This window comes from Stenella coeruleoalba (genome assembly GCF_951394435.1).
Source record: "Stenella coeruleoalba genome assembly, chromosome: X".
Classification (NCBI taxonomy): Eukaryota; Metazoa; Chordata; class Mammalia; order Artiodactyla; family Delphinidae; genus Stenella; species Stenella coeruleoalba.
In genome coordinates this window covers 98,889,280-98,915,856 of record NC_137152.1, presented here as the reverse complement: position 1 = coordinate 98,915,856, position 26,577 = coordinate 98,889,280, and the positions used below count along the sequence as shown (strand labels likewise).

General features: G+C 34.7%; 2 protein-coding genes across 9 annotated transcripts in view; one reads left to right on the top strand and one right to left on the bottom strand.

Annotated features, from left to right (window-relative positions):
- Positions 1–26,577, bottom strand: part of LOC307180253 (uncharacterized protein) — a 1,346,125-nt gene that overhangs the window by 293,535 nt on the left and 1,026,013 nt on the right. Inside the window, exon 9 of one of the 8 annotated variants that reach the window (XM_079910379.1) lies at positions 3,032–3,090. The exons of the other annotated variants lie outside the window; for them this stretch is intronic. The gene's annotated coding sequence lies outside the window, so the exon portion shown is untranslated. Of the gene's footprint in view, positions 1–3,031; positions 3,091–26,577 lie in introns of those variants that run through there. 8 annotated transcript variants of the gene reach the window in all.
- LOC307180508 (ferritin heavy chain-like) lies at positions 9,932–10,614 on the top strand (the record flags this gene model as incomplete). The annotated part of the gene is made up of 1 exon (XM_079910831.1): positions 9,932–10,614. The coding sequence occupies one exon, from the start codon at positions 9,932–9,934 to the stop codon at positions 10,481–10,483; it is 552 nt and encodes a 183-aa protein (XP_079766957.1). The 3' UTR covers positions 10,484–10,614.

The window sequence follows — 26,577 nt, the reverse complement described above, 5'->3', positions numbered from 1 at the left end:
AATGCAAATCAAACCTGCAATGAGGTATCACCTCACACTGGTCAGAATGGCCATCATTAAATAGTCTACAAATAACAAGTGCTGGAGAGGCTGTGGAGAAAAGGGAACCCTCTTATACTGTTAGCGGGACTGTAAATTGGTGCAGCCACTATGGAGAACAGTATGCAGGCTCCTCAAAAACTAAAAATAGAGTTGTTGTATTATCCAGCAATCCCACTCCTGGGCATATATCTGGAGAAAACTATAATTCAAAAAGATACATGTACTCCTATGTTCATAGCAGCACTATTTACAACAGGCAAACATGAAAGCAACCTAAATGTTCATTGACAGATAAATGGATAAAGAAGATGTGGTACATATATACAATGGAATATTACTTAGCCATGAAAGAATGAAATTTGCAGCAACATGGATGTACCTAGAAATTATTATACTAAATGAAGTAATAAGTCAGAAAGACAAATATCATATGATATCACTTATATGTGGATGGAATCTAAAATATGACACAAATGAACTTATTTATGAAACAGAAACATACTCACAGACATAGAAAATAAACTTATGGTTACCAAAGGGGAAAAGGGATGGGGGAGGGATAAATTAGGAGTTTGGGATTAGTAGATACAGTCTACTATATATAAAATAGACAAAAAACAAGGTCCTACTATATAGCACAGGGAACTATATTCAATATCCTGTAATAAACCATAATGGAAAAGAATATGAAAAAGAATATATATATATATGAAACTGAATATATATATATAAAACTGAATCACTTTACTGTACACCAGAAACTAACACAACATTGTAAATCAACTATACTTCACTAAAAAATTAAATTAAAAATAGTTTAAAAATGTACTTATTTTAAAGTAAAATAATCAGACAGCATGGTATTTGGACATGGATGCGTAAATAAATCACTCAGAATGAAAATAAAAATCCTAGAAACTGAGTAACCTATGTATGGACAACTGATGCATGAAAGAGATGGCCTTGAAGAAAAGCAAGAAAGGATGAACTTTACAAAAAGTCATGTGGCGACAACTGATGAATCAACAGGACTTTTACTGCATATCATATGCAAAGATCAATTCCAGGTTGACATCAGCAAAAATGGCAGAATAAATGATCCCCAATTCTACCATGCATAAAAGCAAGAAAAAACTGGCAAAAACTGTCAGAATCAACTTTTTTTTAGATTCTGGAAACTTACCAAGGCTTGCAACAATCTGGAGAATGTACTTGCTCAAAAAAAGAAAAAAATGAAAAGAACAATTCTCAGTAAGAACTGAGAATCTTGTGGCATTTAACTTACCCCATTCCCATACCCAGCTCCCTTTCCCCATGGTAGCCATGAAAATAACAGACCACTGGACCACTTTCCTGGCACCAAAGGAAAAAGAACAGAACTTATTCACATAGAGTTGTAATTAATTATTTGTTCTGACCTGTCTGGTATCTCCCTGGAAAACTGGCTCAAACGTTAGTTTTTATGTCAGTAACTTGCAGGTTTACTGTTAAAGCAGCTTGCAAATTGGGGGCAGCATTTCCTGAAAACCTTGCAGGCTAAAACAATCTTAGGTTCCTGCCACCTCAGATGATAGGTGATGTGTAACAGCTGTGGAAAACAATAGACTAACCAAAAAGTTTGGGAGGTTTTATGGAATGAATTGTGTCCCCTCAAAATTCATATGTTGAAACCCTAACCCCAGAATCTTAGAATATGACCATATTTGGAGATGCGTGCACACAGAGAAAAGGCCATGTGAGAGAGGCCTTAGGAGAAATCAAACCTGCCAACACCTTGCTCTAGGACTTGAAGTCTCTAGAACTGTGAGAAAATTAATTTCTGTGGTTTAAGCCACGCAGTCTGTGATATTTTGTTATGGTAGCCCTAGCAACTAACACAGGAGGAACGTCCCTAAAACTTTGGAAAGTTGCAAAATATTCCTGGGATCTAGAGCGGAATCTAGAAGGTCAATAATTTTCCAATGTCACATTTTATGATAACGTTTATGTGAAATTTGCAGAATAGGCAAATCCATAGAGACTGAAAGTAGAACAGTGATTGTCAGGGGATGGGAGTGATGGGTGATTGACATTAACTCCTAATGACTATGGTTTCATTATGGGGTAGTGGAAAGTTCTGGAATTAGACAGTGGTGAGGGCTATACAACAGTAAATATATTGTAATCCACTTAGGTGTACACTTTAAAAATGCTGAATTAGGGCTTCCCTGGTAGCGCAGTGGTTGGGAGTCCACCTGCCGATGCAGGGGACACGGGTTCATGCCCCGGTTCGGGGGGATCCCACGTGCCACGGAGCGGCTGGGCCCGGGAGCCATGGCCACTGGGCCTGTGCGTCCAGAGCCTGTGCTCCACAGCAGGAGAGGCCACGGCGGTGAGAGGTCCGTGTACCGCAAAAAAAAAAAAAAAAAAAAAAAAAAGCTGAATTATATGCTATATAAAATATATCCCAAATTTTACAAATGCTATAAAAATCAATTCCAGGCAGAAAAAATGACTAACGCATGAAAGGGGAAACTATACATTTTTAGAAGATGCATAAGACAATATTTTTATGATTTTATCTTGAAGGAAAGATGTGTTAAACTAGATGAAAACAGCCATATGCATGAAGGAAATACTGATAAACTCAATTACATTAAACTTAATCTCTCTTTGTCTAAAGACACAATAAAACTGTGAGAAGGTAAAAGAAAGTAAGGAGAGGATGTGTGCAACATGTATATTTAACTAATTATATGTATATAATACATACCAACAAACAAAAATTACAAGAAGCCATTAAGAAAATCTCCAAATACCAGTTTTTTAAAATGGGCCATAAATTTTACTATACTTTACAAAAGAGGATATACCAATTACCACTAAACATGTAAACATACCTTTAACTTCATTAGTAAATCAGACAAATTCAAATTAAAATCTCAATGAAACATTATCGCATACATACCAGATTGGCAATTACTAAAACCTCTGATGACACCAATTGTTGGTAAAATTGTGAAGCAAAGGAGAATCTCATGCATGACTGGCAGACTGTAAGTTGTTCAACTATGTTGGAAAAAATATTAGCATTATCTACTCATTTAAATAACACTTGATTTGTAATATAGCAACATCCCATCTAAGTATACAAAGCAGAATGAATCTTGTACATGCTTGCTAGTAGATATTGAAAATATTGGCAGCAGCAGTGTTTGTAATGATTTTCAATTGGAAGAATCTTCAAATGTCTATCAATAGTAGAATGAACAACCTTGGAGATATTCATACAATAGAATAGTATACAGCAAACCAAATGAAATAACTATAGCTATATTTAATGATGTTAGATTCTCACAATGTTGAGCAATAAATAAAAAAGTAATGCAGTAGTGTGCTCACTTTGCATCACACTCAAAATCAAGGAAAAATAATATATTTATAGACATATTCATATAAGTAGTAAAATTATAAAGAAAAGCAAGGTAATAATTATCATAAAAGTCAAAATATTTAGAATAGGGAGAAAGGATAAACACATGAGGGATTTCTGAGATACTAAAAAGGATCTATTTTTTTCACTTTGGTTGTTACAAATTATACATACTCATAATTATTCTTTACATTGTGTTTTATGCACTATTATTTATGTAAAATACATCTCAAAATAAAAATAGATATAGATAGATGATAGATAGATAGATAGATAGATAGATAGATAGATATAGATGATGCTAGAACAATTTTCCAGATGGGGAAAATAAGTTTTTATTCCTTCCTCACAACGTATGCAAAAATTCAATTGTATTACATATAGTAAATAGTTAAATTTGAGATGCTAGGAAAGGCTTTCTTATATAAAAAACATATATTACAAATGTTTAAGGAAAGCAATAATAAAAATAATATTTGAAAGTTTTGACCCTTTCTTGCTGTCTTACTATCTCCAATTTTTTTTTACAATCAATTTATTTTTGATAAGGTAATACATTCTTATGATTCTCTCTCTCTCACCTACCTTCTTGTAGGTCTTTGTCTGGCTTTAGTATCATAGTAGTGAGGGACTCATTAAATGAGTCTGGAAGTGTTCCCTCCTCTTCAATTTTGTGGAAAAGTTTGAGAAAGATTGGTATTTTTTCCTAAGAATTCACTAGTGAAGCCATCTGACTCTGTGCTTTTCTTTTTTGGGAGGTTTTTGATTACTGATTCAATCTCCATACTAGATATAGGTCTGTTCAGACTTCATGCTTTAGTCTTGGTAGGTTGTATGTTTCCAGGAATTTACTCATCTTTTCTAGACTATTCAGCTTGTTGGTATATAATTGTCCATAGTAGTGTCCTTATGATTCTTTGTATTTCTGTGGCATAAGTTGTAATGTCTCTCATTTCTGATACTGATTGTTCTCTCTTTTTCTTAGTCTATCCCAGGGTTTTTTCGCTTTTTAAAAAATCTTTTCAAAAAACAGTTCTGAGTTTCACTGTTTTTTTCTATTGTTTTTCCATTTTCTATTTGGTTTATTTCTGTCTTTTTTTTAAATTCCTTCTGCTAACTTTGGGCTTTATTTTTCTTTTTCTAAATCCTTGAGGTATGAAGTTAGATTTTTTGAGCTCTTTCTTCTTTTATGATGTAGACTTTTCTAACTATGAACAGCCCTCTTAGTACTCTTTTTCTCAATTTCATATGTTTTGGTATGTTGTGTTTTTATTTTTGTCTCGAGGTATTTTCTAGTTTCCTCTGATTCTTTTTTGACCCAATCGTTGTTCAAGAGTGTATGGTTTAATTTCCACATATTTGTGAATTTTTCAGTTTTCCTTCTGCTACTGATTTCTATTTTTATTCCACTGTGATCAGAAATGATACTTGGTATGATTTTAATCTTAAATTTGTTAAGACTTGTTTCATGATCTAACATGTGATCCATCCTGGAGAAGGATCTATTCTCAGTTGAGAAGAATGTGTATTGTGGTGTATTGTGGTATTGAGTGGAAAGTTTATAGAAACTTTGTTACATTTGGCCTATAGTGTTATTGAAATCCTCTGTTTGCTTACTGATCTTCTGTCTGGATATTCCATCCCTTCTTGAAAGTGTGGTACTGAAATCTCTTACTCTTACTGTATTGCTATCTATTTCTTCCTTCAGTTCTACCAGTGTATGCTCTGATACTGAGTGCAAATATCTTCCCGGTGGATTGACCCTTTATCACTATATAATATCCTTCTTTATTTCTTGTGAGAGTTTGTAATTTAAAATCTATTTTGCCTGATAAAATCAGTCAACCCTGCTCTCTACTGTTTGCCAATGACATGGAATATTATCTCTTTTCATCCCTACACTTTCTGCCTATACGTGTCCTTAAATCTGAAGTGATTTTCTTAGTACGATAGTTTCTAGGTCCATCCAAGTTGCTGCAGATGGCAATATTTCAATATTTCATCCTTGTTCACAGGGTACTATATTCAGTATCTCGTAATAACCTATAATGAAAAATAATCTGAAATATACATATATATATTTAACTGAATAGAACTGAATCACTTTGCTGTACACCTGAAACTAACACAATACTGTGAATCAACTATACTTCAATTAAAAAAAATAGTGATTTTTCTTGTAGATAGCATATAGTTAGTCCTGCTTTTTTTTGTTTGTTTTTTGTTTTTGCGGTACGCGGGCCTCTCACTGTTGTGGCCTCTGCCGTTGCGGAGTACAGGCTCCAGACGCGCAGGCTCAGCGGCCATGGCTCACGGGCCCAGCCGCTCCGTGGCATGTGGGATCTTCCTGGACCGGGGCACGAACCCGTGTCCCTTGCATTGGCAGGGGGACTCTCAACCACTACACCACCAGGGAAGCCCAGTCCTGCTTTTTATCCCTTCAGCCATTCTATGTTTTCTAGTTGGAGAATTTAATCTATTTACATTTAAATTATTATTCTTAGGAAAGTATTTACTATTGCCATTCGTTGTTTTCTGTTAGTCTTTTAATTCTTTTGTCTGTCTGTTCCCCTTCATCTTGCTTTGTGTTTTTTTGATATTTTGAATTGATATACTTTCATTCCTTTCACTTTTTCTTTTGTATAATTTCTATAGGTATTTTTTGGTTACTTTGGGGTTATGTAATACATATATAATATTATTATATTTTATAAGAATATGATATATCTTATAACAGTCATTGTTTAAGCTGATAACTAGAGTTCAATTGCATACAAATGCTCTACACTTTAACTTCTCCCCTCTCCAGTTCTGTTATCATTGTCAGAATTTACTGACTATCTCCAGAAGTCAGCTTTCTCCTGCCATGACAGGCACCATACAACCTCTAGGTTTCCTCTTACTTCCCGCGAGAGAAAGCATCTAACGTGGCAAGACTCTATGTCTCAAGCCTGACACTCAAACATTTGCAAACTTGTGGAGGATTTTGATAATGCTGCTAGAGTTTGCTTACTGCCTAAGGATCCTTGGGTTTGGAAAGAATTTAAATGAAACTTTTCACCATAGTTTTTTCTTTTTTTTTCAAAAAATCTTTCAGAGTGGGTGTCATGAATACACGTCACAATTTGAAGGTATTCATATTGTGTATCCTTTAACACATTTTTAGGTATAATTTTTAAAAATACTTTTGTCTAACTTTTATACTAGAATTAAAAAGTGATTTACCCACCACCTCATTGTCCATCTTTATAAGAGCTATTTCTAATTCTCTATAAGGAAAATCACATAACTCTGTTTCATTAGGGTTGGTTTCTGGAGATTTCTCTGTTTCCTTTGTTTGGAACATCTTTATCTGATTCCTCATTTTCATAGGTTTTCTGTGTTGGTGTCTATACATTTGACAAGGCAGACACCTCTTTCAGTCTTCACTGACTTGCCTCATACAGAAGAAGACCCCTGCCAATCAGCCTGGCCAGATATTTTGGGGACCTCTACCAACTCCTACCCTCCCCAGGGAAAAGCAGGCATCTGTGGCTTTTGTCCGTTCCCTCCATGCTGAGCCCAGGAGGTAGGGGTAGCTATGGCATCTACCAGCCCAAGCTGCTACCTCCATTCTTCACCAGGTGGCTAGACTGTGCTACATCTATCAGAGCTTCAAGACTAGTGAGATCAATGTTAGTTCTTTGGTCAGCCCTGGAAAAGTGGGGGCATTGGACATACAGATCAACTCTTTTCCTTCTCAGGGGCAAGCTGAAAACTAGGATTTTTTATCCATTAACCCTGTGTTGATCATGGGAGAGAAACAATGGCATCTACACACGAGCTGCCACTGGCCCATCAGAACTTCAGAACTGGTGAAACAGATGCTATTTCTTTTTTTAATTTTTATTTTTCTTCAACTGAAGTATAGTTGATTTACAATGTTGTGCCAATCTCTGCTGTACAGCAAAGTGACTCAGCTATACACATACAGACATTCTTTCCTTTATATTCTTTTCCATTATGGTTTATGACAGGATATTGAATATAGTTCCCTGTGCTATACAGTACTGATTCCATTCCTTTGTGCAGCCCTGGAGAGGATGGATTGCTGGATGCATGGATCAACTCTTTCCCTCCCAAGGGGGAAGCTGAGAGCTGAGATTTTTTTTGTCTGCTCACTGTGCAGAGCAGGAGATAAGATCAATGGCATTCTACCATCCCAATGTGCACTTCTATTCTCCCTGTGGTGGCTAGATTGTGCCAGATTCATCAGAGCTCCAAAACAGAAGGCAGTCATCTGAGAAACCCCCTTGGAAAAGACAGGGTCCCGATGCATGAAGCTACACTTTCCCGCCCTGGCATGAAGTTTGCACAATAATGATAGGTAACTACACACCCAGACAATTTTACTGGTGAATATCATCAAACATTTAAGGAAGAAATAACACCAATCTCCCACAAACATTTTTAGAAAATAACAGAAATAAGAACATGTCACAACTGATTGTATGAGACAATGTGATCTTGATACAAAAGCCTGACAAGGGCATTATAAGAAAATTAATTTATAGTTCAAAACTACTCAGGAGCATAGCATCAAAATTCCTCAAGAAAACATTATGAATTGAATCCATCAATATTTAACAAAAAGAAAAATAGATTATAACAAAGTGGGTTTATCTCAGGAATGTGAGGTTGGTTTAAAATTCTAAAATCCATCTAAATCACCACAAATCTATTTAAAAAATAAGAAGCAAAAGTAATGATCTCAACAGATATAGAAAAGAATTTTTTTAAAGAAATTCAACACTAAATCATAATAACTAATTTCAGCACACTGTAAGTAGGAGGGAACTCCCTCAGTCTGCTAAAATGCTTCTAGCAAAGATCTATAGCTAACATCAAGCTTAATGTTATGATATTGAAGTTTCCATCTAAAATAGGGAAAAGTCAGGGATGTCTGCTCTCATTACTTCTAATCAACATTAGAAGTAGGTCTTAACCAAGCAATAAGACAGAAGAGTAAACAAATACATAAATATTGGATAAGAAGTAAAACTACTGTTATTTTCAGAGAGTATGATTATATGCTAGAAAAAATCTACAGGAATCCATTAATAAAAATATTAGAACTCTAACTCACATAAGTTAAAATATAAAAAAGCAACTGCATTAACATATACTAGCAACAAAATATTGAGAATTTTAATTCTGAAATATCATTAAAGTGGCATGAAAATATTAAAGAGTTAGGAATACATTTAATGAAATTTTCCAAGAGCTCATGACTGAAAAACCCATGACATAGATAAGGAATATTAAAGAATGGTTAAATAAATGGAGAGATTATTTATGTTCATTAATTGAGGGAATATTGCTATGATACTGAAGAAACTGACAGTCGGATTCTACAATTTATGCTACAGAAGAGCTAGTATTAGTTTTCAAAAGGATAGTGATATTGTGCGACATTTAGTCCCAGATATCAAGACTTACAAAGAAGCTTCATTAACTAAGACAGAATAGTATTGATATATGGATAGATGAATCAATAAATGGAATAAAATAGGGAATTCAGAATAAGACCTAAGCTTATATGGTCATTTGACTTTCCACAAATACATTTCTACAATTTAATGGGGAAAAGAAAGTCTGTCTTATCAACAAATAGTACTGGGACAACTGGATATGATTATGGGGAAAAAAATGAACTTGGATGCTATCTTACTCCACACACAAAATTTCATTTCAGGATGATCATAGACGTAAGTGTAAAAACTTTATATACCTGCTGGAATAAATCATAGAAGAATATCTTTGCAATCTATGAATATGAAATAAAAACTTTCTCAGTAGGGAAAGCTGAATTTGTCCCAAATGGACATACAATATAATAACTGATAAAAGAAGTTCATCAGACTGTAGAGAAATTATATATGACAGAAAATTGGATCTGCAGTAAAGACAAAGTAAACACCTGTACTGATTCAATTAATAAATGGTCTAACACTAGAATCAAAAGGCAGAGACTGTCAGACTAGATTTAAAAGCAAGATTAAACTCTATGATGTTGAGTAGAAACAATTTAATAAAAGAGGCACAGAGTGACAGTAAACAGTTAAGGAAAGTTATAAAAATTGAATATGAATCATATTAAAGTGGATGTAAAAAGCTATATTAAGTAAAAATTGACAGACTAAAATAGAAAAATCAGCACTCATAGAGAATAAACATCCCTCTCCCAGTACCTGATAGAAAATGTAGAAAAAAAAATCAGTGAAGATACAAGAGATTTGAAAACCACCAACTTGATCTAGTTGACATTTAAAGACTGCTATACCGGCCACAGTCTTCGCGGAGAGTCACCGAGGTTTCCTGCTTCAACAGTGCTTGGACAGAACCCTGCGCTTGTCCCCCACTCCGGCCGGCCGCTCAGAACCAGCCCTCGCCACCACCTCACAGCGCCCTCCGACCGCCTCTCCCCAGCCGCCGGCCATGACGACCGCATCCCCCTCGCAGGTGTGCCAGAACTACCACCAGCACTCGGAGGCTGCCATCAGCCGCCAGATCAGCCTGGAGCTCTACGCCTCCTACGTCTACCTATCCATGTCATACTATTTTGACCGCGATGATGTGGCTCTGAAGAACTTTGCCAAATACTTTCTTCACCAGTCTCGTGAGGAGAGGGAACATGCTTTGAAACTGATGAAGCTGCAGAACCAACGGGGTGGCCGAATCTTCCTTCAGGATATCAAGAAACCAGACCGTGATGACTGGGAGGATGGGCTGAATGCAATGGAATGTGCGCTACACTTGGAAAAAAGTGTGAATCAGTCATTACTGGAACTGCACAAATTGGCCACTGACAAAAATGATCCCAATTTGTGTGACTTCATTGAGACGCTTTACTTGAACGAGCAGGTGAAATCCATCAAAGAGTTGCGTGACCATGTAACCAACTTACACAAGATGGGGGCCCCCGAATCTGGCATGGCAGAGTATCTCTTTGACAAGCACATCCTGGGAAACAGTGATAATGAGAGCTAAGCCTTAGACTGGCTTCCCATAGCCACGGGGATGACTTCCCTGGTCACCAAGGCAGTGCACGCATGTTTGGGTTACCTTTACCATTTCTATAAGTTGTACCAAAACATCTACAAGTTCTTTCCTTAGTACCATTCCTTCAAATAGAGTAATTTGTTACTCCTCTCGCCAAAATAAGAACGCTATACAAACAAGTGCAGCATATATGTACAAGTGCAGAGAACATTCACCAAGGTAGAAGGTATGCTGAGCCATAAGACCAAATCCTCAACAAATTTAAAAGAATTGAAACCATACAGTAATAGTGTATTAGTTTCCTAGGCCTGCCATAACAAAGTACCACAAACTGGGGAGTTTAAAACAACAGAAATTTACTGTTTCAGTTCTGGAGGCAAGAAGTCTGAAACCAATGTGTCACCAGAGCCAATCTCCCTCTAAAACCTGCAGTGGAATCCTTCCTTGCATTTTCTTAGCTTCTGGTGGTTTGTCAGCAATCTTTGACATTCTTTGGCCTGTTCATGCATCACTCTGATTCTCTGCCTTCACATGACTTTTGCCCTGTGCCTATCTTCACATGGCTGGCTTCTTATATGGACACCAGTCGTATAGGATTAAGGGTTCACCCGACTCCAATATGACCTTATCTTAACTAATTACATCTACATTGATTCTGCTTTCAAATAAGGTCACATTCTGAGGTACTGGGGGTTAGGACATCAGCATATCTTTTTTTTCAGGTGGGAACATATCTCAACCCATACCAAATAGTATGGAGAGATTCCCTCAATTTTGGAATTTCTGCAACATGTGTTAATAACCCATGGGTCAAAGAAGAAATCATAAGAAAAAATAGTGAATATTGGGAGCTGAACACCTACCATATATATCAATAATGGATATCCAAGTATCAAATGTTGTGGTATGTATCCAAAGCAATGCTTAGAATTTTATAAATATAAATAACTGCTAGAAAAATGATTTAAAAATTAATGACCTAAGCTTGTACCATAAGAACACTAGTAAAAGAGCAAATTAAACCTAAAATAATAGAAGGTAAATAATAAAAATAAGATCATAAATCAAGAAATAGGAAACAGATAACAATAGATAATAAAGTTAAGATATGGGGTTTGGGGGGAAAAATAATAAAAATTGTAGATACTAACCAGACTGATTAAGAAAAAAAGATATACATATTGCCTAAAGCAGTAATTAAAAAGGGAATATCATTAAACATATTAAAAGGACTACAGACATTAAAAGGGTAATAAAATAATATTATAAATCTGTTTATATCATTAAATTCAACAACCTAGCTAACTGGAGATATTTATTGAAAACCATGAATTACCCAAACTGACAGATGAAGAAATAAAAATTTAGAAAAACACTTTTCATTAAGGTAATTCAATTCATAATCAGAAACCACCTAAGAAAAGCAGAAAATAAAATGGAGAGAGCAAGATCAGGAGAGAGAAATAGAAAGAGAGGAGAAGAGGGAAGAAAAAAAAGAGAAAGAAAGAACTTAAGGATGAATGGGTGGGAAGGAGGAAAGAAAGCAGGGAGGAAGGAGGGAAGGAAGAAAACCTCCAGGCACAGTTTCATTAATTAATTAATCAAATATTTAAGCAATAAATAATGCCATATCTAAAATAAACTGTTTTCATAAATAGAAGTGGAGGAAATCCTTCCTAAATCAGCTAGCCAGGACATTAAAACCCTGATACCAAAAACTGACCAAAACATCACGGAAAAAGAAAATTTATACCAATATCCCTCATAAATATAGATGCAAATTCCCTTTCAAAATATCAGTAGATAATTTAAAGTAATGTACAAAAAGAATAATACACCATGACTTGTTGGGGTTTATCCAAGAAAAGCAAAGTTGGTTTGCCATTTGACAAAAAATCATTTTAATCTACCATATTAACAGAATGAAATATGTATATATAAATATGTATACCTTCATAAGGCATTAGCATTATCTCCTAAAGTTGACAATAGACATATATATGAGCCAGAAATTCCCCTCCTACATATATACTAAAAAGGGTTTGTGTATTTTCAAGTACTGTGCACAATATCGACAAACTGGAAAAAAACCAAATGCTCATAAACAATAATGTAGATGAATTAACTGTGGTACAGTAAAATGCAGTATTATACAGTAGTCAAAACAAATGAACTAGCAACATGTAAAAACATGAAAGAATTTTGTGATAAAATGTTGAGGACAAAAGAGTCTCCAAAGATTGCATACAGCATGATATACTTCTTTTATGAAATAAAACATCTTAAAAATATTTACTGTTTCAGAAGTTATAAACAAACCAAAAGAGACTCCTGGTTTCAACTTTGACATGTAAACAGCTAGGAGATAGCTATTTCCATCATTACAGAAAGAAAACTGCTGAACAAACTGAAAATTAAGGACTCTTCTTAGACCCATCAGAGAATTGTGATCACAGGGCAAACTGCCACTCTTGAAATCTGGAGAGAGAGATGAATAGAGAATCACAGCTGAAACCTGGAAACAAAAAGTCCTAGGAACACTTAAGTTGTAATTTTAACAAATTGTTTGAGGTTGAGTACACTAGCATGAGGGAGAACTCCTAAGAGCTGTGTTTTGGCATGTGTGTCGGGGGTACACTTTCATGGACTTTGCCTTCAGGAGCCCAATGAGATCCTCACAGTGAAAAGCCTGGAAAGATCCTCTACTGGCTCTGAAACAGGAAAAGGAAACATAACCATTTTGAAATATGCCAAGACTGTTCTCCAAAACAAAGGGAACTTTGCAGGAGAAAAGGCTTTACCAGAGCCTTATTACACCCTAGGGAGAAGAGCATTTATCCAATTCTACTCCCTCCCCCACCCCAAATCCTCCCTGTATTACCTAAGAGGAGAAATTAAGGCTAAGAAACATTGTTGCAAGTCACAGCTCAGAGACATGGGCCCACTAAACGACTGAGATTTAATCATAAATTGAAAGAAACTTCTCCCATACCTTGCCACCATACCAAGAGGGATTGGTGTAACAGTGGCTTACAGTGAAAAGAGCTGCATAACAAAGACTTTATCCAAGTGAGAGTAATTAAGGAATTCTAAAGTCAACAAAGGAGACACAACAAGGTCATACAAGGACCTTACAAAGTTCCCTTTGTTTTGGACAACAGTTATGGCATATTTTGAAATGGTTGCTATTTACCAAAAAAGACAATTTAAATAAAAGTAATCAGGTTCTAAAAAAAAAAAAGTAATCAGGTTCAAGGTAAAACAATGAAAACATTCAGTATGAAAAATACTAAGAGGAAATCTACTTTAACAGGACTGTTACTAAATCAAGCAGACTTTAAGGCAAGCACCATTTCCAGTGATAACGAGGGAGATTTCATAAAATGACAAAATGGTCAATCCTTCATGAATATATCACAATTATAAATCTATGCACATATTTATATAACTGAAAAAATATATATAAATTTACAGAATTACAAGAAGTAAAAGGGGAAATCAAGTATAATGAGAGAATAAAAAAGAAGATAACTTCCATAGAAATAAAAATATATCAGAGATTATAATAATAATAATAAAATAGCCCTTAGTGGCACTGAATCACATACATAACAATAAAGATCTGAATTAGCAAAATTTAGTTACTGTATCAGAGAATCCTCTCAAAATACAGAATTAAAGGAAAACCATAGAAATTATGATAGCCAAGATATTGAGCAGTGCCCTTCAAGCACTAATGTGGATATAAATCACCAGGTGATCTTGTTAAAAATGCACATTTTGAATGAGTAAATATGTGGTAGGGCCTGTGATTCTGCATTTCTCATTGGTTCCCAAGAGATGCATAAGTTACTGATCAGCAGACCTTACTTTAAATAGCAAGGATACAGAGAGCAAATATGGAAGAACATCTTTATTCTCACATACACACACACACACACACACACACACACACACACACACACAGCATTTATACAGCAGGAGTTCCATAGGAAAACATGGAGTCTTGGAGGAGTAAAAAGCAGTCAAGTGCACAACAGAAGAAGGTACTTATTTTGAGGTGAAAGCGTTTACTGAAGACTGGGCAGAATTGTTTGTGTGTGATATTTTCTAAAAACATCATAGTAAATATCTGAACTAAAAGAGTAAGGAAAAAATAGCAAAAAGATTTAAACACATTTTTGGAACCAGAAATCAAATAAGAGCTTGGACACACCTTTAACAATTTGGGGACCTGGCAAGAGTATAAGACTTCTAAGTCAAGCTAAAAATCTGTTACATAAAACATATATATTATCCTGCCTTGAAAAAAGTTAAAAGCCTGGTTGACTGTTTTTATATGAAAATTTTGGAAGAATATTACAAATTGTTAATTATTAATGTATAACAATTTTCTATTGATTAGTCAGTGATATTTGGTTGAGTAATAAAATATAGATATATAATTCATATTTATGAATATTCATTCCATACAATTTATTTTTCCTTTTCTTTAATGTTGTTAAAATAAAGATTTTCATATTAATGCAATAAAAGATTAAAAGGTGATCATGTTCAAAATATACAAATTTTTGGGCTTCCCTGGTGGTGCAGTGGTTGAGAGTCTGCCTGCCAATGCAGGGGACACGGGTTCGTGCCCCGGTCTGGGAAGATCCCACATGCTGTGGAGCAGCTGGACCCGTGAGCCATGGCCACTGAGCCTGCGCGTCCGAAGCCTGTGCTCCGCAATGGGAGAGGCCACAGCAGTGAGAGGCCCACGTATCACAAAAAAAAAAAAAGAAAAAAAATATGTATATATATATATATATATATATATATATATATATATATATATATATACAAATTTTGAATTTATGTTGATAAAATTAAATTACTATAAAATATTAAAACATAGCTATGTTCACATATGCTTTCAGTTACTTTATATAATATTCAAACTTTTAAAATTAAAAGCCAAATATATACCTTAATTATTGAATTTCAAAATTTTAGTTAAAATTTTAAATAAAGCTGAAATGTATAGTATTTTTTGAAAATTTACTCAAATCTTATCGATATGATTATATATATAAAGATATTCACAATACTACCTTTTAATGCCCACCTATTTTCCAACATAAAGAGCTATATATGTACATTTAAAAGGAATATGAATTGTTAAATGTAGCAAAATATTTCTCAGCTGCATTTTGTACTGGTTATAAAAACCATGTGTATCTCTCCAGAAACAATATTGCAACATAAAGAAAAGGAAGGGAAGGGATGCCTGTCACTACTGTGAAATAATACTTCCTTAAGCAAGAATCTATGGGATTTATATCATCTGAGAGAAAAGATATTGAACAAGTTAATTAGTGTTTTCTGTTACATAAGGCATTTAAATGTTTCTGACATCCTGAAGCAGTATCCTGAAGCAATATCCTGAAGCAGTATCCAACACATGAAACTCCTTAGTATTTGGATACATTTGGGCACAGGGCAAGAGGTGGGAAAATGTTTTCTCCTGGATCCAAACAATATTCGTCACAAGACAGCTTGCTTAGGGTTGCAGGTCTGAGTGGCAGATGCTAAGGGACAGAAGTTGCTATATGTACTTTGATAAGTTTAATTTTTTGTGTGTGTATAATTGGGATCATCTAAAGCATGGAGCTCAGGACAGGTTACTCTCTTGCCCTGTTATAAATGTGGTGCTGAATACATGAATATGGTACAAGCTGATATTCATGGGAAAAGCCCAGTGAGGATCTATTCTTGAAGTATTTACAGGGGGATATAGAGGTGTTAATTTGAATGATTACCAAAAACTTGTGACAAGTCTCTGCCATCAGCCCATCCTGTCCAACTCTTCCACACAGAGAGATGGTGAAAAGTGAGGCTAGAAGGGTATTAATTTTAATGACCATCTATGGAATCCTGATCGGTCTCTGTCTTCATTCTATCCTTCCCTACTGCTCCATACAGAGAGATGAGATGGGAGGCCATTTCCCTGTCTCCTGCTCCATGTTCAAAACACTCACATACACATGTGCGTGTGAGCACGCACACATATATACACACACACCACCCCAAAACTAGAGTGCTTAACTCTATGTGTAGTTAGGCCTTCAAATATTGAACTTAACACTTAAATTAAAGCATTCCACAGGCTGGAATTTGGGGATTCCCAAGCCAAACATTCTAACTCTTCATATAGGCATCTTAAAATGAAGCTTGCCATTCAAAATATCCAGCCTAGTCTCCAGAAACAAAGCTTCCATTAGGCTTCCCAATCAGGTGAGAAACCTATCAGGAAACACACCCGCCTATACAATAGCAAAGAAAACCAATTTCAACTTACCTACAATAATCAACCAAATACTTCATTCTGAAGTATATGAACAGGCAACAAAAATTTAACATATATGATAAAAATCAACAGAATAAGACAGTAAGTTTTAAAACAACAAGCAGAATATTGAGCCCAGAATAAATATAGTTCAAGAAAGAGAAGAGATATTTTAAGATAATCTAATTAGTATTCTCAGAGAAATATGAGTACATCATAGATTGCTGGTAGGAATGTAAAATGGTACAGTCACTCTGGAATACAGTTTGACAATTTCTTGAGTAACTAAACATGCAACTACCATACACCAGCAATTACACTCCAAAGAAATGAAAATTTATATTCATACAAACAGCTGTACATGAATGTTTATACTAGTTTTAATAGTAATAGCTCCAAACTGAAAACAATGCAAATATCCTTCAATGGATGACTGGTTAAACAAACTGTGGTACATCCATACCATGAAATACTAATTAGCAATAAAAAGCAATGAGCTAATGATACATGCAATAACCTGTATGAATCTCCAGAGAATTATGCTGAGTGAACAAAGCCAAATACACACTATATAAATGCTATATTTGTATAAGATTTATATGAAATTCTTGAAACTACAAAATAATAGAAATGGAAAACAGATTGACAGTCATCAGGGATTAAGGAAAGGGTGGGGTGGGAGGGAAATAGGCACAACTATAAAAGGGCAACATGAAGGATCCTTCTGGTGGTAGAAATGTTCTATATCTTGACTGTATCAATTGTCATATCTCTGTTGTGATATAATAGATTTGCAAGATATTATCACTGAGAGAAATTGGGTAAGGTGTATACAGGATCTGTATTCTTTCTTAAAACTGCATGTGAATTTAACTTTCTCAAAATGAAAGACTTAACTAAAAACTGAAATTGAATGTTGTAAAAAAGCATCAGAAAACAAAACATTACTGTTATATGAAAGTAAATCAATAGAATTACTGGGGGAAAAATGCTGAAGAAATACATGTATTTTTGTAGAGAGAAAGGAAAAGAGAAAGAAAATGTGAAAGAAAGGATGGCGACATAGGGATTCAATCTCATAGAGACAATATTTTACTATTAGAAACTAAAAAGAGTAAATAGAGGAAATGAAGAAGACAAAATTATTAAAGAAGTAGTATAAATAAATTTCCAAAAGTTGAAACTCATGAATCTTTAGAAGACCAAAAGGAAAATGTTTGGTCTTCCTAGTTGAAACTTTAATGTCTATCAATAAATTTTACCATTTTCTTTGTATAGGTCTTTTACATTTCTGGTTAAGTTTATTCCAAAATAAAATTAAAGCTCTTGTCTATTTTAATATGTATCTTTATTTTTCTGTTTGCAATATATCATTTGGATATTGCTGATATATTAGAACACTGCTTCTAATCTAATAGTAATTATTTGATAATCAGATGAAATCATTTGAAAGCATCCTCAGTTTTGTATCAATTTCCAATATTTATATCTCTTTCTTTGTCTTAATGCATTGGTTAGGTCTTCTAGTAAAATAATAAATAATAGCACCAATGGTGTTATTCCTGATTTGGGATGAATTATTAATATTCTACTATTAAGTATGATTTTTGCTGTAGGTTTGGTACACTTATCTAATGATGTTTTCTTCTTTCTTAATTTGCTATGAATTTTTAATATGCATAAGGATGACAGTTCAAATATTTACTGTTAGCTATTGAATTTATTTCATTTTATATTATTTTTATAATCTAAATCAATATATTTTGATTAAAATGGATTTTCATCCATACACAAAACATTACACAGGTCTGCACAGAAAACTCATTGTGAATTTTAAATAGCATGATAAATTTAGATTGTGCTTAGAAAATGTTAAAACTATCATTTTAAATTTAACATACATATATAAAATAAAAAGGGAAGCTAGTACAGCAATATTAATAGATCCCAAATATTTTGATTACACTGGAAGTTCTAGTCATAGTAAGGCATCTACAAATGTTTGACACAAGATAATATTTTCTACTCCAATCCAGATTTCTTTATTTGCCATTTAATAAAGGATAGGCTGGAAATGACTGACAGGTGTGCAATACTGTCAAGGAAATTACGAGTTTGTAAATTCAGCATTTATTTATTTTAAGTAACCATGCATAAGAAACTCTTAAGTTGTAGCCACATTGTTTCAGTATTCTGAATCCATGCAACCCACTGTTTCTACTTTGTTACATAGATTTTCTCAGTCTTCTTCCCCAATATACACGTCTCTTGATGTCAAGAAAGTTGTTTGTTTCATATGACCTAATAATTCAATCAAGTGATTTTTAAGTGAAAAAAGGGAAGCTTCCCCTCCCCTCACCCTTTTGGGAAGGGGAAGTCAGAAACTTCATTTAGACAGGAAAATAGGATCAGCTCTGCTACCAGTGATTCTCATAATCTTTAAAACCCTTTAAAAAAAAAACCCTTTTGTATTTTTTCAAATTTTCACACATATCTTCCCTTTTTTGGTAAAGCACAAATGGTTGTTGACTATGCAGATTATGCAGAGGAACTTCAGCTAAATGTTACTTCATCAGGAAGAACTGTGGATCAAGTAGGCACACAAAGTTATCAGAAATAATGATATTTACATAGGCAGTTCATATAAAAATGTAGAAAGTGAGGCAGGAGGTAGATGCCCCTCCCCCTCCCAGGGTAAGCAATTGAAGATTCATTCCCTGTGGACCAATACTCCAAGATGACAAGAGCAGGACAATTGAGTCTGGGCCCTGCCCAGATAGAGGATAAGAGACCACATATTTCTCATTCTCAAAGTCAAGGAAACCTTCCCAACTAGAAAGCTCCTTAAGGTCAAAAAGGGAGGGGGCGCCACCCCATAGTAACTGATGCCAACTACCCATAGGCCTCTTCGGTAGAATCCATCTTGGCTAAGAGATGCACGCGCACATGGGAGGATCCTGAGATATACCAAATACAGACTCTGAACCAGGCAAATCAAAATGATTGGTCAAAGGAAACCTGGAAGAAATGCCCCATATAAGTGACTTAAACTACCATGAGGGTGCAACTCTCTCTCTGAGTCTACCCATGTGTCTATCTACACGTATTGTACTCTTTTCTTCTCCTAATAGACACTTGTTTCACTACTTTACGTCTTTGTGGGAATTCTTTTCTTCAAAGCCGAAGGGCCAGGGCCTTATCACTGGCTATTTGTTCCTGGTGGTCTAGTGGCTAGGATTCGGTGCTCTCAGTGCCTTGACCTGACCTCGATCTCTGGGCGGGAACCAAAACCGTGCTTCAAGCTGCTACAGGCCGAGGCCACCCAAGGTCAGAAAGTACGAGAAAAAATAAGATTTTAGGAGAGCCTTCTGAAAGACAAATTAGAATAACAATTCACGATGTCACATTCCTCTTTTCATGCTTTGTTAAAAAGCCTAAATTTATATTTGCTTCATGTTCCTTTCAGGAAGATGAATAAGTTATGCAAAACAAAGTACACCAATATTTAAATTATACAGAAAAGCTTAGGTTTGAAAATAATTTGACAAGGAGATAAGCAAGAGGGTCCAATTAAACAAACCCTTTGGCAAATTACTATTTCTTTTACCAACTCAATTTCTGTCATAATCTATAGAAAAAAATCCCTGACCAGCTAGGTGCTTCTATTTTAATTTTAAAAAGCAATATTTATTAATAATACTCCATAGCTAACCATTTTAAGCTCCTATCAAACTCAGGCAAGAAATTATTAAATTCATAAATGTGCTTTCATTGCATTTTAATGGAAATGAAATTAGATCTGTCTTATCAGAGGTGGGACTAGTCAACACTAAAAGAAGCAGAAGTACTGCCAAATAGTCGATTTACATAAATAAATTTGCCTCCTTTACAAATCAGGAAGTCTTTTCATGAGAGCTTGAAAAGCAACATCACTCCCCAAGCTGACTTTGAATTGATGGACTAGTGGTAAGTCCGATAAGATTTAACCAAAACTTTTCCTCTTTTTTCTCCACAGTAGGTAAATTTTAAGCATTGCTCTTCCAATGATACCTATCTAAATGTTAATACTGCACATCCTTTCCATACTATTATTGCATTCCTAGGGAAGAAATGCATATCCTGTACACAGCAATTTTGTTCAATCTTAAATAACAGATATTCTGAAATACTTAGTCCTGAATAATTCATTTATGCAATCTACAAAATGATGATTTCACAGCTTGCTTTTAAAGGATTTTACTAACTTTCATTGAATGATACTATATAAATTGACTAGATGATGTAGCAAATCTAATTGTCCAGGAATGTACACTAAGGGGACCTCTTTGGTTTTTCTGTAAAAATACTAACTCACTGAATCGTACAAAGAATTGTTCTTCAAGTTAGAATAAATTTTTGAAGGTCACCTAGGCCAAATTCCTACCAGATTAAAATAACAAATTTCTTCTATAGCATAACTACCAAGAGGCTATTTATTATTCACTGGAATGTCTTTAGTAACAGTATATCCCTGTGTGGTGTTGGCTCCTGATCAGGTGTTCACAGTTGCCCACGTCTTACCCTCTGCTTTGTCTTGACCAAATTTTTGTCAGATTTTTCTCTTCACTAAAGGTCCCTGAATTCTGCTTGTCCTCAAACCTAAGCAAGCACTGAAAAGCCAAAAATATCCCCTTATCAGCTTATCCCGAGAATAAGCTGACCCTCTCTATAAAAGAAAAGCCTTTTTGCTTGCTTTTGAGACACTTACACATTCCTGAGATCTGAGCCCTTTCCCTACTGGAACAGTCTTTCTTCTCAGTAAAGCCTCTCCTTATCTAACCCTGGATTTGTTTTTATATGACACTCCTATTAAAAAAATATGTGAAAGCCCAAAACTTGGTACTTTAAATAATTTATTTGACTCTGAACTCATTTTTTCAACACCGTGCTATCTATATTTCCTTTCCACTTTCTCTCTTCCTTCTATTTTCCCTTCCATTATATAAAGTCATGGACTTAAACGCTAATATTCTTACAGATACAAAATTCTAACTCACTGGTCCCTTGGGTCAACCTCATGGCTATTCATGACATTTCACCTGAAATATTGCTTCTCACGTCTTATCCGTTATGTGTACTTATAAAAGAAGCAGTTTCCTAAAGTATGTGTCATCAAGCAGCATTACTTTGCTAAGTAGCCACTAATACCTATTCATTGTCTACTAAATGCCCATATTCTTTAACTTGAAATTTAAGTTCTTCCAACAGTGGAGCAATAGACCCCAGTGTAACTTAAATGTTGTGGTATTTAAATATACAGGAACACTTTAGATGTGTGCATATGCAAAGATAAAATTGTGCAAGAACACGACAACTATGATTCATTTAGCTTGAATGTACAAAAAAAGTAAATTAAGCTATGTCTCTGCCATGTAGGTAAACTAGAACTAATGGCTTTGGCTCAAATGCATTGCAACAATGACTTTATAACTATGACTATAGAAATAAATTTAGTTAAATATTATCTAATAATTGTTTGTTGCTTTACTACCATATATCCAGGTCCACGGTAGGCACTATGGAGAAGAAAAAGAGAACTCTGAAACCTACATCTTACACTTTCACATACGATACACGATCTCAGAGACAGAAAAATTCCTAATGCAAATATGAAAAATAAACATTATAAAGGTAATTTTAGGACATCTGCTTCTGGCCATGATGGACAAGCTAGGTTAGATCAACCTTACTTCCAAGAATCGATAGAAAAGCTGGATAAAATATTTTTAAAGCATTTTTTTAAATGTGGGATACTATAGCTTGATTGAAATGGTAGTTACATGGATGTACACATGGGATACAATGGCATAGAACTATACACGCATATTGTACTAATGTCAATATCCTTATTTTGATATTATGTTAAAACTATATAAAATGTAACTACTGGAGGAAACTGGGATGAAGGGTACACTGTACCTCTCTGTACTATTTTGTCACTTCTGGTGAAACTATGATTTATTTTAAAACAAAAAGTTTTTTGTAAAAAAATGTTTGAAGGCATCAGAAAGTTACAATTAAAGGCAGGACTTGAGGGGTCAAGACCCCAGAGAGAAGAGAAACACAGAGAGATGAGTCCCACATTCAGTACTGCCCTTCCTCTACAGGCATTTACAAATTCATGACTGATAGCCAAAAAGTTAAGAATTTGAGCATAGCTCTCAGCATTCTCTTGGAGCTAAGAAGATAGAAATTGGAGTTTAGGACTGATCAAAGTGGTCGGCCCTCATAAAATAATTTAGTTTTCAGGTAGATCATCTTTACAGGGTTGTAAGGATGAACCAAAAATAGATCAGCTTTTGTAAATATTGAAACTCAGCCTCTATAATCAGCCCAAACTCTGGCTGAATTAAAGTGATCTCCCCCTAGCTTAGAGGCCACATGCAAAAGCCTTAAAATATCTCTATATTTCTATATATAACATCTGACATTGAATTTTTAAAAATGAACAGGCATACCATGTCTCAAGATCAAATAATCTAAAATCAAGAAGAAAAATGAACAAAAAGATACCCACAGGGGATCCAGGTTGTCAGAAATAGCCTTTACGATAATAATGATCTATATAATACTTAGGGAAAACTTAATAAAAAATATATAAAGCATATATAAGGGAAACCATAGAAATCTACAAGAAAAATCTCAAATAAACAACCTAACCTTACATCTAAAGGAACAAGAAAAAGAACAAACAAAATCCAAAGTTAGTAGAATGAGAGAAATCATAAAGAACAGAGCAGAAATAAATGAAACAGAGGCCAAAAAAAAGAGAATAGAAAAGATCAATGAAACTAAGTGCTGGTTCTTTGAAAAGATAAATGAAATTAATAAACCTTTAGTTAAACGCATCAAGAAAAAAAGAGAGAGAATCCAAGTAAATAAAATAAGATATGAAATAGGAGAAATTACAATTGACACCATAGAAATACAAAGGATCATAAGAGATTATTATAAACAATTATACACCAATAAAATGGACAACCTAGAAGAAATCAATAAATTGCTAGAAATGTACCATCCCCTAAGACTGAATTTGGAAGAAATAGAAAATATGAACTTATTGCCAGTAATTAAGTTGAGTCAGTAATAAAAAAAATCTCCCCCAAGACATAAGTCCAGACCCCATGGGCTTCATAGATAAATTCTGCCAAGCGTTTAAAGAAGAATTAAAACATATATTTTTCACACTATTCCAAAAAATTGAAGAGGACTGAATGCTTCCAAACTCATTCTACAAGGCCATCATCACCCTAATAACAAAACCAGACAAAAATATCACAAAAAATTACAGGCCAATATCACTGATGAACATAAATGTAAAAATCCTCAACAAAATATTAGCAAACTGAATTCAACAATATATTAAAAGGATCAAACACCATGATCAAGGGGTATTTATCCCAGGAAAGCAATGGACATTTCAATATCCACAAAGCAATCAACATATCATACCACATTAACAAATTAAAGAATTAAAATAATATGACCATCTCAACAGATGCAGAAAAATGTTTTGGACAAAATTCAACATTCATTTATGATAAAAACTCTCAATAAAGTGGGTATAGAGGGAACATAACTCAACATAATAAAGGCCATATATGACAAGTCCACAGAAAAATCATATTCAATGGTGAACAGCTGAAAGTATGTCCTCTAAGATCAGGACCAAGACAAGGATGCCCACTCTCACCACTTTTATTCAACATAGTATTGGAAGTCCTATCCATAGCAGTCAGATAAGAAAAAAGAGATAAAAGGCAGCCAAATTGGAAATGAAGAAGTAAAACTATCACTGCTTGCAGACAACGATACTATCTACAGAAAGTCCTAAAGATGCCACTAAAAAACTATTAGAACTAATAAATGAATTCAGCAAAGTTGTAGAATACAAACTTAATATATAGAAATCTGTTGTGTTTCTATATACTGAGAACAAACTATCGGAAAGACAAATTTAGAAAATAATCCCATTTATAACTGAATCAAAAAGAATAAAATGAAGTAAAAGACTTATATTCAGAAAACTATAAAACATTGATGAAAGAAACAGAAGATGACACAAATGGAAAAATATACTGTGCTCATGGACTGGAAGAGCTAACATTATTAAAATGACCATACTACTCAAGGCAGTCTACAGATTCAATGCAATCCCCATCAAAACACCAATGACATGTTTTCACAGAAATAGAACAAATAATTCTAAAATACATTGGAAAACACAAAATACCCCAAACAGTGAACACAATCATGAGGAAGAACAAGGCTGGAGGTATCACACTCCCTGATTCCAAACTATACTACAAAGGTACAGTAATCAAAACAGTATGGGACTGGCACAAAAAAAGACACATAGGTAATGGAACACAACAGAGAGCTCTGAAATGAACCCACGTTTATATGGTCAGTTAACCTATGATAAAGGAGGCAAGAATATACAATGGGGAAGAGATAGTGTCTTCAATTAATGGTGTTAAGAAATGTGGGCAGTTACATGGAAAAGAATCAAAATGGACTACTTTCTCATAATGTATACAAAAATAAACTCAAAATAGGTTAAACACTTCAATGTTAAGACTTGAAAACATAAAACTCCTAGAAGAAAACATAGGCAGTACGCACTTTGATGTGGATGTTAACAATATTCTTTTGGGTATGTTTCCTCAGACAAAAGAAACAAAAGCAAAAATAAATGGGACTACAGCAAACTAAAAAGCTTCTGCACAGAAAAAGAAACTATCAACAAAAAGAAAGACAGACTACTGAACAGGAAAAGATATTTGCAAACAATATATCTGATAACAAGTTAATATAGAAAATATACAAAAACTCATAAAATTTAACATTGAAAACCCCAATTAAAAATGGGTAGAGGACCTGAATAGACATTTTTCCAAAGAAAACATACATATGGCCAAGAGACACATGAAAAGAATGCTCAACATCACTAATCATCAGGGAAATGAAAGTCTCAAAACCCCAAGGAGATACCACCTCATACCTGTCAGAATGTCTGTCATCGAAGAGACAACAAATAGTAAGTATTGCCAATTATGTGGAGAAAAGGGAACCGTGGTGCACTGTGGGTGAGAATGTAAATTGGTGTAGCCACTACGGAAAATGGTATGAAGGTTCCTCAAAAAATTAAAATAAAACTGCCATATGATCCACCAATTTCACTTTGGTGAAAATACTTTGGGTATTCACCCAAAGAAAATAAAAACACTAATCCTGTGACACATATGCACTCCAATTTTCATTTCAGCATTATTCACAATAGCCAAGACATGGAAACAACCTAAATATACATGAATAGACGAATGGATAAAAAAGACATGGTGTGGGGCTTCCCTGGTGGCGCAGTGGTTGAGTCCACCTGCCGATGCAGGGGACACGGGTTCGTGCTCCAGTCCGGGAAGATCCCACATGCCACGGAGCGGCTGGGCCCGTGAGCCATGGCCGCTGAGCCTGCGTGTCTGGAGCCTGTGCTCCACAACGGGAGAGGCCACAACAGTGAGAGTCCCGTGTAACGCAAAAAAGAAAAAGAAAAAAAAAGACATGGTATGTATATACACACACACACAATGGAATATTATTCAGCTATAAAAATAATGAAATCTTGCTATTTGCAACAACATGGATGGATTTAGAGGGTATTATGCTAAGTGAAATAAGTCAGAGAAAGATAAATGCCACATGATCTCACATTTGGCAA